Source organism: Gossypium arboreum, chromosome 2 (genome assembly GCF_025698485.1).
Source record: "Gossypium arboreum isolate Shixiya-1 chromosome 2, ASM2569848v2, whole genome shotgun sequence".
NCBI classification, from domain to species: Eukaryota; Viridiplantae; Streptophyta; class Magnoliopsida; order Malvales; family Malvaceae; genus Gossypium; species Gossypium arboreum.
In genome coordinates, this window is record NC_069071.1 from 16501417 (window position 1) to 16516218 (window position 14802).

General features: G+C 36.5%; 1 protein-coding gene across 1 annotated transcript; it reads left to right on the plus strand.

Moving 5' to 3' along the window:
- The first annotated feature begins 12533 nt into the window (after window positions 1-12533).
- On the plus strand, window positions 12534-14131 carry LOC108466491 (peroxidase 13-like). Its single transcript, XM_017766855.2, has 4 exons — window positions 12534-12982; window positions 13067-13249; window positions 13319-13484; window positions 13559-14131. Exons 1-4 carry the CDS (start codon window positions 12758-12760, stop codon window positions 13966-13968), a joined length of 984 nt encoding a protein of 327 aa, XP_017622344.1. The 5' UTR covers window positions 12534-12757; the 3' UTR covers window positions 13969-14131.
- The last annotated feature ends 671 nt before the right edge of the window (window positions 14132-14802 follow it).

Consider the following 14802-nt stretch of genomic DNA (forward strand, 5'->3'; position numbering starts at 1 on the left):
CGCAAGGCGGAAGAACTTGGAAAGGAAAAGAAGAAGGCTGAATTTGAAGCAAGAGATTACCGTAAAAGATCAACGAGTAAAGCTCCGTTCTCCGCTGTAAAGAGGTTCAGGGAGGACACCGGTAAGTCGAGGGCGACTGCGGGGATTTCCATTAGAGCCCGACCATCGACAGACTCCCGAGCTACTTCGGTAGCTAGTGTGGGCAATAATCGTCAAGAGAGACCTGAATGCCCCCAATGTGGAAGACGACACCTAGGTGAATGTTGGGGTAAGTCTGTTAACCGGGCCTGTTACGGATGTGGTTCGAAGGACCACTTCATTAGAGATTGCACGGAGCTAGATGAGAAGAATAAGATGCAAGGTGCAAGATCTAGTGGGGCGACGGCTAGAGGTAGACCCCCGAGGATTTTAGGAGGTAGGGGTGGTAATCGAGAGGAGCCATCGATCTGGCTGTTCGGTCCGAGACCCGTGCTCCTGCTAGAGCATATGCCATCCGCGCACGAGAGGAGGCATCCTCCCCTGAGGTTATCACTGGTACTTTTACTCTCTTTGATACTAGTGTGATTACATTGGTTGACCCCGGCTCTACTCATTCATATGTATGTGAAACCTTAGCATCCAGTAAGACTTTGCCTATTGAGTCTACTGAGTTTGTAATTCGGGTGTCAAACCCCTTGGGTCATTACGTGCTTGTCAACAAAGTGTGTAAGAAAAGTCCCCTAGTATTTCGAGGTTCTTGTTTTCCGGCGGACTTGATGCTTTTGCCATTCGACGAATTCGACGTTATTCTTGGTTTGGATTGGTTGACCATGCACGATGCGGTTGTAAATTGCAAAAGCAAGACTATTGATCCGAGGTGTACAAAAACGAGATAATTCAAAGTTGAGTCTACGGACTTAAAAGGGTTGCCACCGTAATATCGCAATGTTGGCCCGAAATACGTAAGAAAGGGTGCGAAGCATACCTTGCGTATGTACTAGACGACAAGGAGATAGAAAAGAAACACGAATCTGTGCGATGGTTTGCGAATACCGGATGTTTTCCTCGAAGAATTGCGGGTTTACCACCGTTCGGAAATAGAGTTTGGCATCGAATTGGTACCGGTACAACTCAATTTCGATAGCTCGTATCGTATGGCACCAACGGAATTAAAGGAGTTGAAAACTCGGTTGCAAGAATTGGTGGATAGAGGTTTTGCTCGCCTGAGTTTTTCACCTTGGGTGCGCCGGTGTTGTTCGTGAAAAGAAGGACGGAACCATGAGGTCGCATCGACTACCGTCGACTTAATAAAGTGACAATAAAGAACAAATATCCGCTACACAGACGATGATTTGTTTGATCAACCTGAAGGAGCCTCGGTGTTCTCGAAAATAGATTTGAGATCGGGCTATTATCGATTCTTGAATTCGAGATGCGACGTACCTAAACCGCCTTGAGCGAGATATGGTCACTACGAGTTCCTAGTGATGCCGTTTGGGCTCACTAATGCCCTCGGTGTTTATGGATTTGATGAATCGGATCTTGAACCATACTTGGATCGGTTCGTAGTTGTCTTCATTGATGACATTTTGGTCTATTCGAAAATAAGACCGAACACGCCAACACCGAGGTTAGTGTTGCGAATTTTACGGATAAGCAATTATATGCTAAGTTCAGCAAGTGTGAGTTCGGTTAGAGAGGTTAGCTTCTTGGGGCATGTGGTATCTCGACGGTATTCGAGTCGACCAACAAAATTGCAGCCATACTTAACTGGAAGCCTCCGAGAAATATTACCGAGGTTCGGAGCTTTTTGGGGCTTACCGGTTATTACCGACGATTTGTAAAAGGTTTCTCGACGATAGCCACGCCAATGACGGCTTACTCCAAAAGGATGTTAAGTTCGAATGGACGGAGAAATGTCAGAAAAGTTTCGATCAACTGAAAACTTGTTTGACTGAAGCCCCAATTCTAGTGCAACCCGAATCGGGCAAAGAGTTTGTCATTTATAGTGACGCATCCCTACTTGGGTTGGGTTGCGTATTGATGCAAGAAGGGCGAGTTGTGGCCTATGCGTCGAGACAATTAAAGCCACATGAGAAAAATTATCCGACCCATGATCTCGAATTGGTCGCCATCGTATTCGCTTTAAAGATATGGCGACATTACTTATTTGGTGAGAAGTGCCATGTGTATTCGGATCACAAAAGTCTCAAATATTTGATGACTCAAAGAGACTTAAATCTGCGACAAAGACGTTGGCTTGAGCTGTTAAAGGATTATGAGCTGGTCATTGACTATCCCCCGGGAAAGGCTAATGTGGTTGCGGACGCCTTAAGTCGTAAATCACTATTTGCTTTGCGAGCGATGAATGTACACTTGTCTGTTCTACCCGACAATGTGTTAGTAGCTGAATTGAAATCCAAACCATTATTGAAACGTCAAATTCGTGAAGCTCAAAAAGTCGATGATGAGTTGGTTGCAAAACGGGCTGAGTGTGTTCCGAACAAGGACTCGGAATTTCAAATCGATGATGACGATTGTTTGAGGTTTAGAAGTTGTCTGTGTGTTCCAAAGAATTCGAAACTTATTTCGATAATTCTGAACGAAGCCCATTGTAGCCGAATGGCAATCCACCCGGGGAGTACGAAGATGTACAACGATTTGAAACGTCGGTTTTGGTGGCATGGTATGAAACGAGACATCTCCGACTTTGTTTCGAGATGTTTAATATGTCAACAAGTGAAAGAGGAACATCAAGTGCCTTCAGGATTACTTCAGCCGATCACGATACCCGAGTGGAAATGGGATCGAGTCACAATGGACTTTGTATCCGGACTGCCATTGTCAGCAAGTAAGAAGGATGCGATTTGGGTTATTGTAGATAGATTGACTAAGTCGGCTCACTTTGTCCCCGACGTATGATTTTTCAATGGACAAACTAGCCGAATTGTACGTTTCTCAGATTGTGAGACTACATGGGGTGCCTATTTCCATCGTGTCAGATAGAGATCCGAGATTTACCTCGCGATTTTGGAAGAAGTTGCAAGAAGCTTTGGGTACCAAGTTGCATTTCAGCACCGCCTTTCACCCCCAAACCGATGGTCAATCCGAACGGATAATTCAAATACTCGAGGATATGTTGAGATGTTGCATCCTTGAGTTTAGTGGTTCATGGGAACGGTATTTGCCTTTGATTGAATTCGCTTACAACAATAGCTTTCAATCAAGTATTAAGATGGCGCCTTACGAGGCTTTATACGGTCGTAAATGCCGTACCCCATTATTCTGGACTGAACTTAGTGAAGGTAAATTCTTCGGGGTTGATTTGATCAAGGATGCCGAGCAGAAAGTTCGAGTAATTCGTGAAAGTTTGAAAGCTGCTTCGGATCGCCAAAAGTCGTATGCGGATTTGAAAAGAAAAGACATTGAATATCAGGTTGGAGACAAGGTATTTCTCAAGGTCTCACCCTGGAAAAAGGTGCTTAGATTTGGCCGTAAGGGCAAATTGAGTCCGAGGTTCATCGGTCCGTATGAAGTGTCCGAACGAGTTGGGCCAGTAGCGTACCGATTAATTTTACCCCCTGAGCTTGAAAAGATTCACGACGTCTTTCATGTCTCGATGGTTCGACGATATAGGTCCGACCCGTCACACGTAATCACTCCATCTGAGGTCGAGATTCAGCCTAATTTGATTTATGAAGAAGAACCGATTCGTATCCTAGCTCGTGAAGTGAAAGAGTTGCGAAACAAAAGGGTTCCGTTAGTAAAGGTGTTATGGCTCAAACACGAAGTCGAAGAAGCTACTTGGGAAACCGAGAACTCTATGAGAGAACGATACCCAAACCTATTTGCCAGTAAGATTTTCGGGGACGAAAATCTCTTAAGTAGGGGAGAGTTGTGACACCCCTAATGTGACCCTAGTCGGAGAGTTGTTTCGGGACCACAAAACCGAGTCACAAAAATAATTAGGTGTTATATTCTGTGCTTATTGTATGTGGAATTTGTATGTGTGAATATTTTGTGCCTTGATTTTTATTAATTAGGTGCTAATTTATAAGAAAGGACCCATGTGATAGGACTTGAAAATGTGATAGGTGAAATTTAAATGGCCAAATAATGCATGAGTTATTGACATGAGGGACTTGCATGTCAAATGGACCACTTTTAACTTAGTGGCCGCCATCAAGATGGTGGATAGATATTATATACATTTTATGTTAGCATGATAATAGTTAATGGCCTTATGGTATGGAAGAAAAGATAATTAAAAGGAATGGAAGAGTGTTAGAAAAAAAAAAAGATATTCATCCTTCTTCTCCCCTTTGCCGCACTCAAAAGAAAAGAAAAGGAGAGGAAATTGAAGATTAAGGCATTTTTATCACCTTTAAGGAAAGAAAGGTAAGAGTGTGTTCATCTTCCTTACTTTCTTGCACAAATAGAAACAAGAGGAAAGAGGAAGGAACTTGTCTAGGGCATTCGGCTATCTTGGAGGTTAAATAAGGTAGGAGTTCATGTTATTTCTATTGATTTTATGAGAATCTAGCTAGTAGTCAAGCTACTATTGTAACCTATATGCTAATCTAAAAGATGCTATGAACAAATGTGAAGTTTTGCTAGTTAGGATTATTCGGTAGTAGAAATTAAGTGTTAAATGAAATGAAAATGGTATTATATGGGGTATGTATATTCGCCATATAAGTAAATATGATAGGTATGATTTGTGTTTTGGAGATTTTAAGTCATTGAGTTCTTGTTGTTGTGTGTGTATGTGCATGAGTATTCGCCATGCTATAGAATTCGTGATGCAAAATGATAAATGCTTGGTACATTCGGCCATAATGGGCATTAAGATGGTGAAGTTTGAATTAGTTAAATGTTCATATAGGTTGTCTTGATGAAAAGAGAAAGAGAAGAATTAGATATCATATTTGATGATAGTGTGGTATATAAGGGTGTTGAACTTAAATAAGTAATATTCGCTAGCATGATGAGTATGAAATATTAAGTAGATGAGATAATTGATGGTGAAGTGGCTAATAGGGACTTTTAATGAAATCTATGCTAAGGCCGAATCTATCAAATGCTAAATGTGCTTATGTGTATATTCGCCACCTAATTAAGCACATAGGTGGTGTTGAATTTGATCTTGCACATTCGCCATATGGGTGTACACACTTGTGATACTATCCTTGATTAGGATAGTTGGCAATAGGGTGATAGCCTAAGGTTGTGAACCGAATAGTTCAAAAGCATGGGGTAGAAGGATAAGAATTTGTCATGTGTATCCTATGAAATGAAATTTTAATGTTTAATACAAATATTTTACAAAGTGGTTGAATGGGTTAATTTAATTGTTTAAGCTCAAGATCCTAAAGGAGAGGCGTCCAACAAGGGAAAACGAAGGTCATCGAGTAGCCGACTTGGAATTTATTTTACCCAACACAAGGTAAGTCATTAAGCATATATTTGGTGTTGATTTAAATGATCATAATATATATGCAAATGTGTTTAAATGAGTTGATGTGTAAATGGAAATGTATGTGTATGGAATGATGCCATTGTTGAATGTATAAAGGCAGCAAAATGCATAAGGTATTGGTCTCGGCACTAAGTGTGCGGGTATAAATGGACACGGTGACAAGATTGGCACTAAGTGTGCGGGTTTAAAATTGTACAGCACTAAGTGTGCGAGTTTGATTATATAGCACTAAGTGTGCGAGCTGAATGTATATAGCACTAAGTGTGCGGATTCACTATATGCTCTTGCATTACAATTGGCACTGAGTGTGCGACATTATCGAGTTAATCCGGACAGCGGATCGGGTAAGTACCTTGAGCTCATGACGAATAGGCAATATGTTCATGCTCGGGGTTGAGCTTGGTAAGCTTTAAATCTATGTGATGATTGCAATTGTATGATTGTGGTGAAAATGAGTTGGTGTGTGAAAATGCCTCAAATATCTTATTGTATAGAATTTGAAATGTGGATGTATGACTTGGTATGAGATTGAACCGAAAGGTTCGAGGAATTATGGTATAGTTTCGATATGGATGGAGTACCTAGCTTTGTTTACTGTTTCATGTTGTGATAACTTTATTAATGGGTGGTTGTCGAATGCTTATGACTTACTGAGTTATAAATTCACTCGGTGTTTTCTTGTCACCCATTTTAGGTCTCTTGGACTCGTATAGTTTGCGTGCTCGGAACCGTCGTTGAAGTCATCACACCGGCTGGAAATCTTTGGTATTGTCGTCGTAGTTGAACTAGGAGAACGTTTGGCATGTATAGGCTATTTTGTTTTGTTAAATTGTGGGTTGTAAACTTTAAGCCATGCGAAAATGGCCTAAGTGGTCGGTTGAGTGTGATTCTAAAACCTATAGTCACGAGCCTTAGAAACCTTAATTTTGATAAGGTGGCCATAGTTTGTATTATGTATGATGTAATAGTTGGCCATGGAAGAATTATGAAATAGTCATTGTTTGCTTTAGTAACAGATGCTGCCAGCAGCAGTGAGGTGAGATGGAAAAATCACTAAAAATAGTCGAAGTAGAATTAAATAGTGAATAAACTATGAAATTGAACCTTGATGAATCTATTTTCATATGGACGAAACGAAACGACCATATGAGCAGTATACTGAGAGATATTAAAGTTCTCGTGAGACAGGGCCAGAATGGTTTCTGGATCCCCTGTCTCGACTTTGAAAATTTACCATAAATTATCCAGAAACAATTAGAAGTCGTGCCTTATATTTTCAGATTCCCTTTTGAGTCTAGTTTCATTAGAAACAAACGGCATGAGCATTGAAGCTCTGTACAAGAAGATATCCAGGTCGTAATACGCGAAGGTCAGTGTAGTCGACCCCTGTAACATGGGTGACTTTAACTAATAAACTGTACTAATTGGTTTGACCAAAAATTCTAGAAAAAATATGTGTAGATGGAATTATGAGTCTAGTTTCAGGGAAAATTTACGGAACTGGTTTTCAAGTTCTGGAACTCGAGATATGATTTTTAAGGTGACAGGGACGCAGTTTGCCAGCTAGGCTGGAAATGTGAAAAATAGTCTGTGTGACACATGAAAGTTGGTCCTAGAACCCCTCGTGTCCGACTCCGGCGACGGTATCGGGGATGGGGTGTTACACATACTGTAAACCTTAATAAAATAATAAAAAAATATTTTGACTTTGGATTATGGTCCCGAAACCATTATTTTGATTAACCCTAAAAACGGGTTGTTACACGAAACCACTAATCAGACTAGACCCTAAATTGAGATGTTACACTTGAGGTCCGATACGAGCAATAGAATCTAATTGGGACTTAATCGAGACCTCTAAGAATTTTTCACGAAATTATAAAATTTTTCTAGGATGCAGGGCTCACACGCCCCTGTGGTCCAAGGGACACGCCTGTGTGACCTTAGGACATGCCCGTGTTAGAGGCCATGTTCGACCCCGTGTAACTTGTTTACTTACACACACGGCCATGCCAAATGCCTGTGTGCTAGGCCGTGTGGTTAATTAATTTAATTCGAATTTAGTGCAAGTTTCACACGGCCAAGACACACGCTCGTGTCTCTACCCGTGTGCCCAATTCTGAGCATTCTATTTCTCAAAATTTAAGTGCAGGGGACATACGGCCTAACCACATGCCCGTGTTACCAGGCCGTCTGTTAGACAAGTTCTAGACACACGCCTGTGTGTCTGCCCTTATGGACAAAATGAAGCCATTTCCTAGCTTCATTTCTCACCCAAATCACCCAAAAACCTACACATAAAACGCTCAATCAATTCCAACCATTGCAAACATTTAAAGTAGGTCAATTCATCATTTAACAAGGCATACCACTACATGCATAAATGATTATAAATTTACCTTGGATTAACTTAGGCAATAGCAACCTTTGATCACTTATTCATAACATATCACATGTGAACATAACATCATAATCTACTTAATAATACCAAAATAAGCCATTACTAGCCATCCCAATGGCTAGGTTACAAAATAACATTTTCAAGCTTTTAAGCCACTATTGGCCAAGTTTCCCTATACATGTCATTATACCAAAATGATTTCACTAAATATACCCAAAATGCTAGACGATAGTGTGACGATGCTCCACGATCTTCCAACCTTCATGAGCTTCCAAGCACTATAAAATAGGGGGAAAATAAAAGGAATTAGCATTACATGCTTAGTAAGTTCGTATAACAGAAACTAAACTTACCAATATTGTTTATTAAAAGCTAGGCATACAATGTTATGTTTCCATCCATTTGGCTAAATGACCTAATTACATACATTTCATCAAACATGTTAGTCACCAACTATTCATATAAATCAAGTAACATAAATGAGCTCATCAAGCAATGTTCTTTCAAGTCATTATCATTCTATCTCAAGACTTACAAGCCAAGTCAAGAGTTATATGTCCATTGAATTATTGAAATTCTGATGAAGGCTCAAGTAGTACACTCGAGGTATAAGATTCATTAATCCGTTAATTCTTATCGAGGGTACCCCTTAGGGTACCTAACCAAGGAACACACTCATGAGCCACATGTCATATAATAGGATTACCAGTCCAGGCTAAATCCTTTATATAACGTATGCTCACAAGAGCTTAATTAGGGTTACCAGTCCAAGCTAAACCCTAATCATAACGTGTGCTCGAGAGGTATTATATCGGGATTACCCATCCAGGCTAAATCCTTTTTATAACAAGGTCATTGGGATCACTTGTCTGAGCTAAATCCCGTCTGCAACAAATGCAAGACCTTATTAGTTTCGAGAAAGCATATACATTCATCGGAATTTAATATTCAATCAGGACTTAACCATTTTTTCATCATTTCAAGCATGTATCAATTTTTCATCATAGCATACAAATAAGCAAGCACATCAACATAAATCACATTACATACAAACACAACATTCGATTAACATAATTACATGCTTGGTTAAGTTACACAAACTTACCTCGACACTTGTTTACGTAATAATCTACTAATCCAAAATCTTTTCCTTTCCTCGATCTAACCTCGAGTTTGTGTTTTCCGAATCTATATAAATGAATTTAATCATCAATTTCATACATTTCATACTTAAATGGACTCAATTTATGTCCTAGGTAATTTTGCCCCTAACTTTTCGAAAAATTCCATTTTCGTCCCTAGGCCTTGAAAATGAAACTTGTACAAATTACTCCCTATTCCAAGCCTAACCAAAACCCCATTACAAATTTTCCAGCACATGTTTACATAAAAGTTTAGAAATTTTCCTTCAATTTCACAAGTTTACATTTTAATCCTTAAATCAAGTTTTCATCAAAAATCACCTTGCAAAAGTTGTTTATCTATCAATAATCTTTCATTTTCTACCAAAAATTTCTAATTTCCAGCATAATACGTCCATTACCCATTTTTATACCTTGATAAAATTTCAAATTAATCCTTCAAATAGAGAGATTAAGCTATCCCGGTTTCAAAAAAACCAAAATTACTAAAAATGGGACAAGGAAACTTACCCAATTAGGCCTTGAAAGCTTCTTTTCTCTCTCCTAGGGTTTCCATATGTTTTTAGGTTGAAAATGATGAAAATAAGATGATATAATTTCTTTTCATCTTTTAATTAATTAAGTATTTTGGTATTTCCAATTTAGTCCCTTGTCTTTTTCTATAATTCCATGGGTGAGTCACCATAAAAATCTACATACTTTTATTAATGGTCTAATTACCATATAAGGACCTTAAGTTTTGAATTCCATAGCTATTTGATCCTCATAGCTACTAGAATTCAACTTTTGCATTTTACGCTATTTAGTCCTTCTCGTAATTAGGCAATAAATCGATAAAATTTTCATATCAAAATTCTCACACGTCATTTCTATCATATTACAGGCAATATGGTAAAATAAAAATTAAATATATTTTGGGTCGGATTTGTAGTCCTAAAACCACTGTTCCGATTTTACTGAAAAATGGGTTGTTACAATGTTATAGGAAATTATGTTGACAATTCAGATTTTATATGAATGAAAATGGGTTGGTAAAATCAGCTAAAGCTAGTGGCATTTGTGGTAAAAGTGCCGCTAAAGGTCATGTTCTTTAGTGGTATTTTTGGTAAAAGTGTCACTAAAGGTCATGTTCTATATCGGCGCTTTTGCACATAAATGCCGCAAAATTTAGCGGCGTTATCTATAGTGGAATTTTTTTTGTGGCATTTATCAAAACGCCCCAAATTGTTTTAGCAGCGCTTATAAGCCCTGCTATAAGGCCAAAAAAATATGGCTAAAAACCTGTTTTGCTGTAGTACTACCATGGTTGAGGAGCAAGATCAATAAACACGTTGCTTGAGTAACCTTACCACGAGTATGACTTCAGTCCCCGCCAATCACCATGAAAGAATAGTTAATCCTTAGTCATCGCCCACTGTCATGAAACTAGAGATTCCAAGGACATCTTCAATATAAAAGGATCAATTACATTTTCACATAGGTAATTTCACACTACACTTATTCTACCTAAATATCTCTAAATCTCTTATCAATATTTAGTATTTATTGATTTAACTATAGAGAATGTCTCAAAGTGTAAATTTTAACACCTTCATAAATTATCTTTGATGTTGCAAGTCTTTTCTTATCCAGCTCAACACTTCTTAGCCGAACATCTCACTAGCTTAATTCCAATGAAAAGTAATTGAACAATATGACAAGTAAAATTACACAATTTATTAGTTTAAGATGTACTCAACTTTATTAACCTAGAAAAAACTAAAAAACAAAACAAGAAAATTGGTCTTCACTTCTGTCGTCAGATGAAATAAAAGAAAGAGGAGAAAATGGAAAGAAGAAGAAAAAAAAAAGGTGTTCAAGTTTTCAAACAAAAAAGCAACAATATCCGTAACTAACCTCTAAGTAACCGTTACATCCAGAAAATGATAATAAGGTGGGTGAATGTTGCAAGGGAAGCTTTTCTGTGTCTGTATCAGTTTTGGAAATGAAGGAAAAACAGGTATTACTTTACAATGAAGATAAGCTGATGCTCAAATTTACCTAAAAGCAGAGGACGTTATAGTCCTCAATTTCTAGTAGCTTCTCCTTTATTCACCATCCCATTCACTTCTTCAGTCACCCCTATACTCTTCATTTTCTAATTGCTTTCCTTATTTGATTCTATATGTTACCTATATTACGTTGAAATTTAAAAAAAAAGAAAAAAAGTAAGACATAATTTTTTTAAATGCTAGTTTGATAAATCAATAAAATTTTCATAAGATTTAGTTTTTGTTAGTCGAGTCTGATGGTATATTAACTTTTTAATTAACATATAAAATTTAAAAACAATTGAATATGATAAAGTAGTAGATAGTTACATATTATATAATGTGAAAAATATTAAGTTAATTTTATTTTTAAAATAAATTATTTCCTTATTTTATTAAAAGTTAAAATATTTAAATTTTATCTTTTAACTTTTATACAAAACTATTCAAAAAAATAACACCATATTAATAAAATTAAAATTACGAAATAATAAATATTCAAAAATCAAGATCTACTATTATCAACCAACATAATTATATTGAGTGCTTATTTTTACTAATATATCAAACAATACAATATATTCAGTGCTAATAATATTCAATTCTAAAAATTGAGTACTTATTTTTTTAGTTTAACAAATACATCCTTAATTTTTATTTTCATGATTTTCCGGATAAAATGGAAAATAAAATAAATTTATTTAAGATGTGAAATAACTTTTTATTCTCTTAATTTAAGTAAATTATTTTAAATATAATTGGAAAAAGTGAATCGTTTCTTTTGCATTTTTAACCAAATTATCTCATTAGTTTTAATCGTCCGAACAAAATATACACATGTAACGTTTTTTTTTTCTTAACCTTTCTCTTCTTCACCCTCCTTTTCTTTCTTTTTCTTTGAAATTGTTTAACTAAATTGATAATTAATTGATTTAATTATTCTTTGGTCCCTATGCTGTTCAAGCTTTAAAATTTAGTCCCTTTTTAATTCTAGGCATTTAGTTCCTTATTTGATCTAAAAATTAAAATCCAATTGATAGCAATTGTTAAATTTTAATGTCACATTTTAATATTTAAAATTTGAATTAAAATTATTGTTTAATTATAAGACATCCGGATTTAAAAAAGTCAATTAATAATATTATCAATTTGATTTTTATATTAAAAATAAGACTAAACTCTTGGGTTGAAAAAAATAACAAAAATTTAAAAATTCGGGAGGATAATAGACCTAATTAAATATATTACTATCCATCAGTTCCTAAAGCAAAACCGTCATTTGTTATCCGCATCATTTTTTTTTTTTCCAAATAAGTGAATTGCATGATTGTAATAAACCTAATTATAGGTGATATATTCTCAAAAAATAACACTTCTCTTTTTAATTTATATATAAATTTTGTTAACATAAAAAGGGCATAATTTAGAATAGAGAAGAGTAGTATGTGCTTCAATTTGAATTCGAAAACATATTGACCACTTATCTTTAAATAAAAAAAAAATGAATCAACAAATTGAGGTGGGTTTCATAATTCTTGAATCCCTCCACCCTTGATAGTATGATTAGTTAATTTAATTCCAATTATTGTGAAGGGGAATGAAAAGAGAGTAAGTAGGACACAATTTCAACTGCCATATTGAAGATTAAGCTTTCTCTTGGAAAACACTCTTTCCTTTCTTTTATTATAACCTCCAACTCTCTTGCCTTCACTCACCATATTCCAAAATGCAGAAAGGCAGTACTCAAATTGCCCTGATTTTGGCTTCACTTATTATCTCAAATATTGTAGTTTTAGTTGTTTCACAAGGCCAACTAAGAGTTGGTTTCTACTCCAAATCCTGCCCAAATGCAGAGTCTATAATCCGCAAGGTTGTTCGGAAAGCAGTGGCTGACAATCCTAGGAATGCTGCAATCTTGCTAAGGCTTCATTTTCACGACTGCTTTGTTCAAGTCTCTACATCTTCTTGCTCCTTCTCTGTTTATCTCCCTGCAAACGAAATGAAGCTTAATGTCTAATGTAATATTGAATTTTAGGGATGTGATGGGTCGATACTGATAAGAAATGATGAGGATGGTGAACTCAAAGCACAAGGAAACTTGGGAGTAGTTGGTTTTGACATCATAGACAGCGCCAAAGCCCGGTTGGAAAATCTTTGCCCTGGAATTGTTTCTTGCGCTGATATCGTTTCTTTGGCTGCAAGAGATGCTGTTTCCTTGGTAAACTCAAAAAGTCACTTACTTACAGCTTTAATTTCCTTTTGCCTCATCATGTGTCGGTTTTTGCAGGTCAATGGGCCATTTTACGATGTTCCAACTGGGCGCAGAGATGGACGGGTCTCCAAGATGTCTCTGGCTAAGAATTTGCCTGATGTTGATGATTCAATCAATGTTCTGAAATCAAAGTTCAAGGAAAAGGGTCTCTCTGATAAGGATCTTGTTCTTCTAAGCGGTGGTATGTGCTTAATGACTTAAATGGCTTCGATTTCGATTCGGATGTTTTTTTATAGGGGCTGAAATACATGTCAGGTTCACATACAATTGGTGCGACGGCCTGCTTTTTCATGCAAAAAAGGCTGTACAACTTCACCCCAGGGGGAGGTTCAGATCCAGCAATCAACCCTGGGTTCCTGCCCCAGCTCAAAGATAAGTGTCCTTTCAATGGAGATGTGAATGTCCGAATACCTCTTGATTGGTCGACTCAAAACGTATTCGATGTTAAAATTTTGCGCAACATTAGAGAGGGGAATGCAGTGATAGCATCGGATGCTAGGCTTTACGATGACAGGATGACGAGGCAAATAGTGGATTCTTATATAACCTCTTCTGCTGCTTCTTTCAATCAGGATTTCGCTGAAGCAATGGTGAAGATGGGAAATATTGGGGCCAAAACAGGGTCGGAAGGAGAGATTCGGCGGGCTTGTAATGCTGTTAATTGAGGACTTCACCCAATATTATGAAGTTTTTGCAGTCTAAATTATGAAATTATAAACGCATGCTGCTACATAATTTGTATGTCAGTGCCTGACCTGATGAGTTAAACATTAAATTATGTAAAAGGAAAGGGAATTGAATGAAACTTGAACGTTTGAGAATGGTGAATATCGGGGGAGATAGCATTCAAAGGAGTTATTAGATTTCTTAATTCATAGGTGTTAATATCAGCAAAAACAGGTGAGCTTTTTTCCGTTTAATATCACCAAAAACAGGTGTTAATATAAGCATTCAAAGGAGTAAAGTTCAAATTTGGGAGAAAATATTCTTAGAATGGATAATCACGGATTTCGAAAATAAAAAGAGAGATTCTAAAATAATATACTAAACTAGGAATATCTATTTACCAGTCTTTTAGAACTAATTTAAATAGTAAAAATAAAATAGTTATTATTAAAAATAGTATAATAAAGGATATGTTGCATGTTATAAATGTTTTATTGTTATAAAGTATATGTCCATCAAAATAAGAAATTTGATACTTATTGGGACTCTAATATTTATTAAAACATGAGTTTTATATTATTTATATTTACTATGTTTATAAATATAACATTTGGTGATACTTTATAAATATACACTCGTTTTTGTTTCACGATTCTCTTCTAAATTTCTCTTTCTAAAATGTTTTCTTAATTGTAAAAAAAAAAAAAATCTCAACCTACCAAATGATCAAACTCGCAACCTATCACTTAAAATTTACCCCAACCATTCGCCTACGCTACAATTTATTGAAGTTATGGAAATGCTTTTAAATTCTATCACTGCTGGATGTGTAT

Excerpts from the sequence above, each read along its gene's own strand:
- LOC108466491 (XM_017766855.2), top strand. The coding sequence starts at position 12,758 with ATGCAGAAAGGCAGTACTCAAATTGCCCTGATTTTGGCTTCACTTATT. Across the intron at positions 12,983-13,066 it reads TTCACGACTGCTTTGTTCAA|GGATGTGATGGGTCGATACT; the intron begins GTCTCTACATCT and ends ATTGAATTTTAG. Across the intron at positions 13,250-13,318 it reads CAAGAGATGCTGTTTCCTTG|GTCAATGGGCCATTTTACGA; the intron begins GTAAACTCAAAA and ends CGGTTTTTGCAG.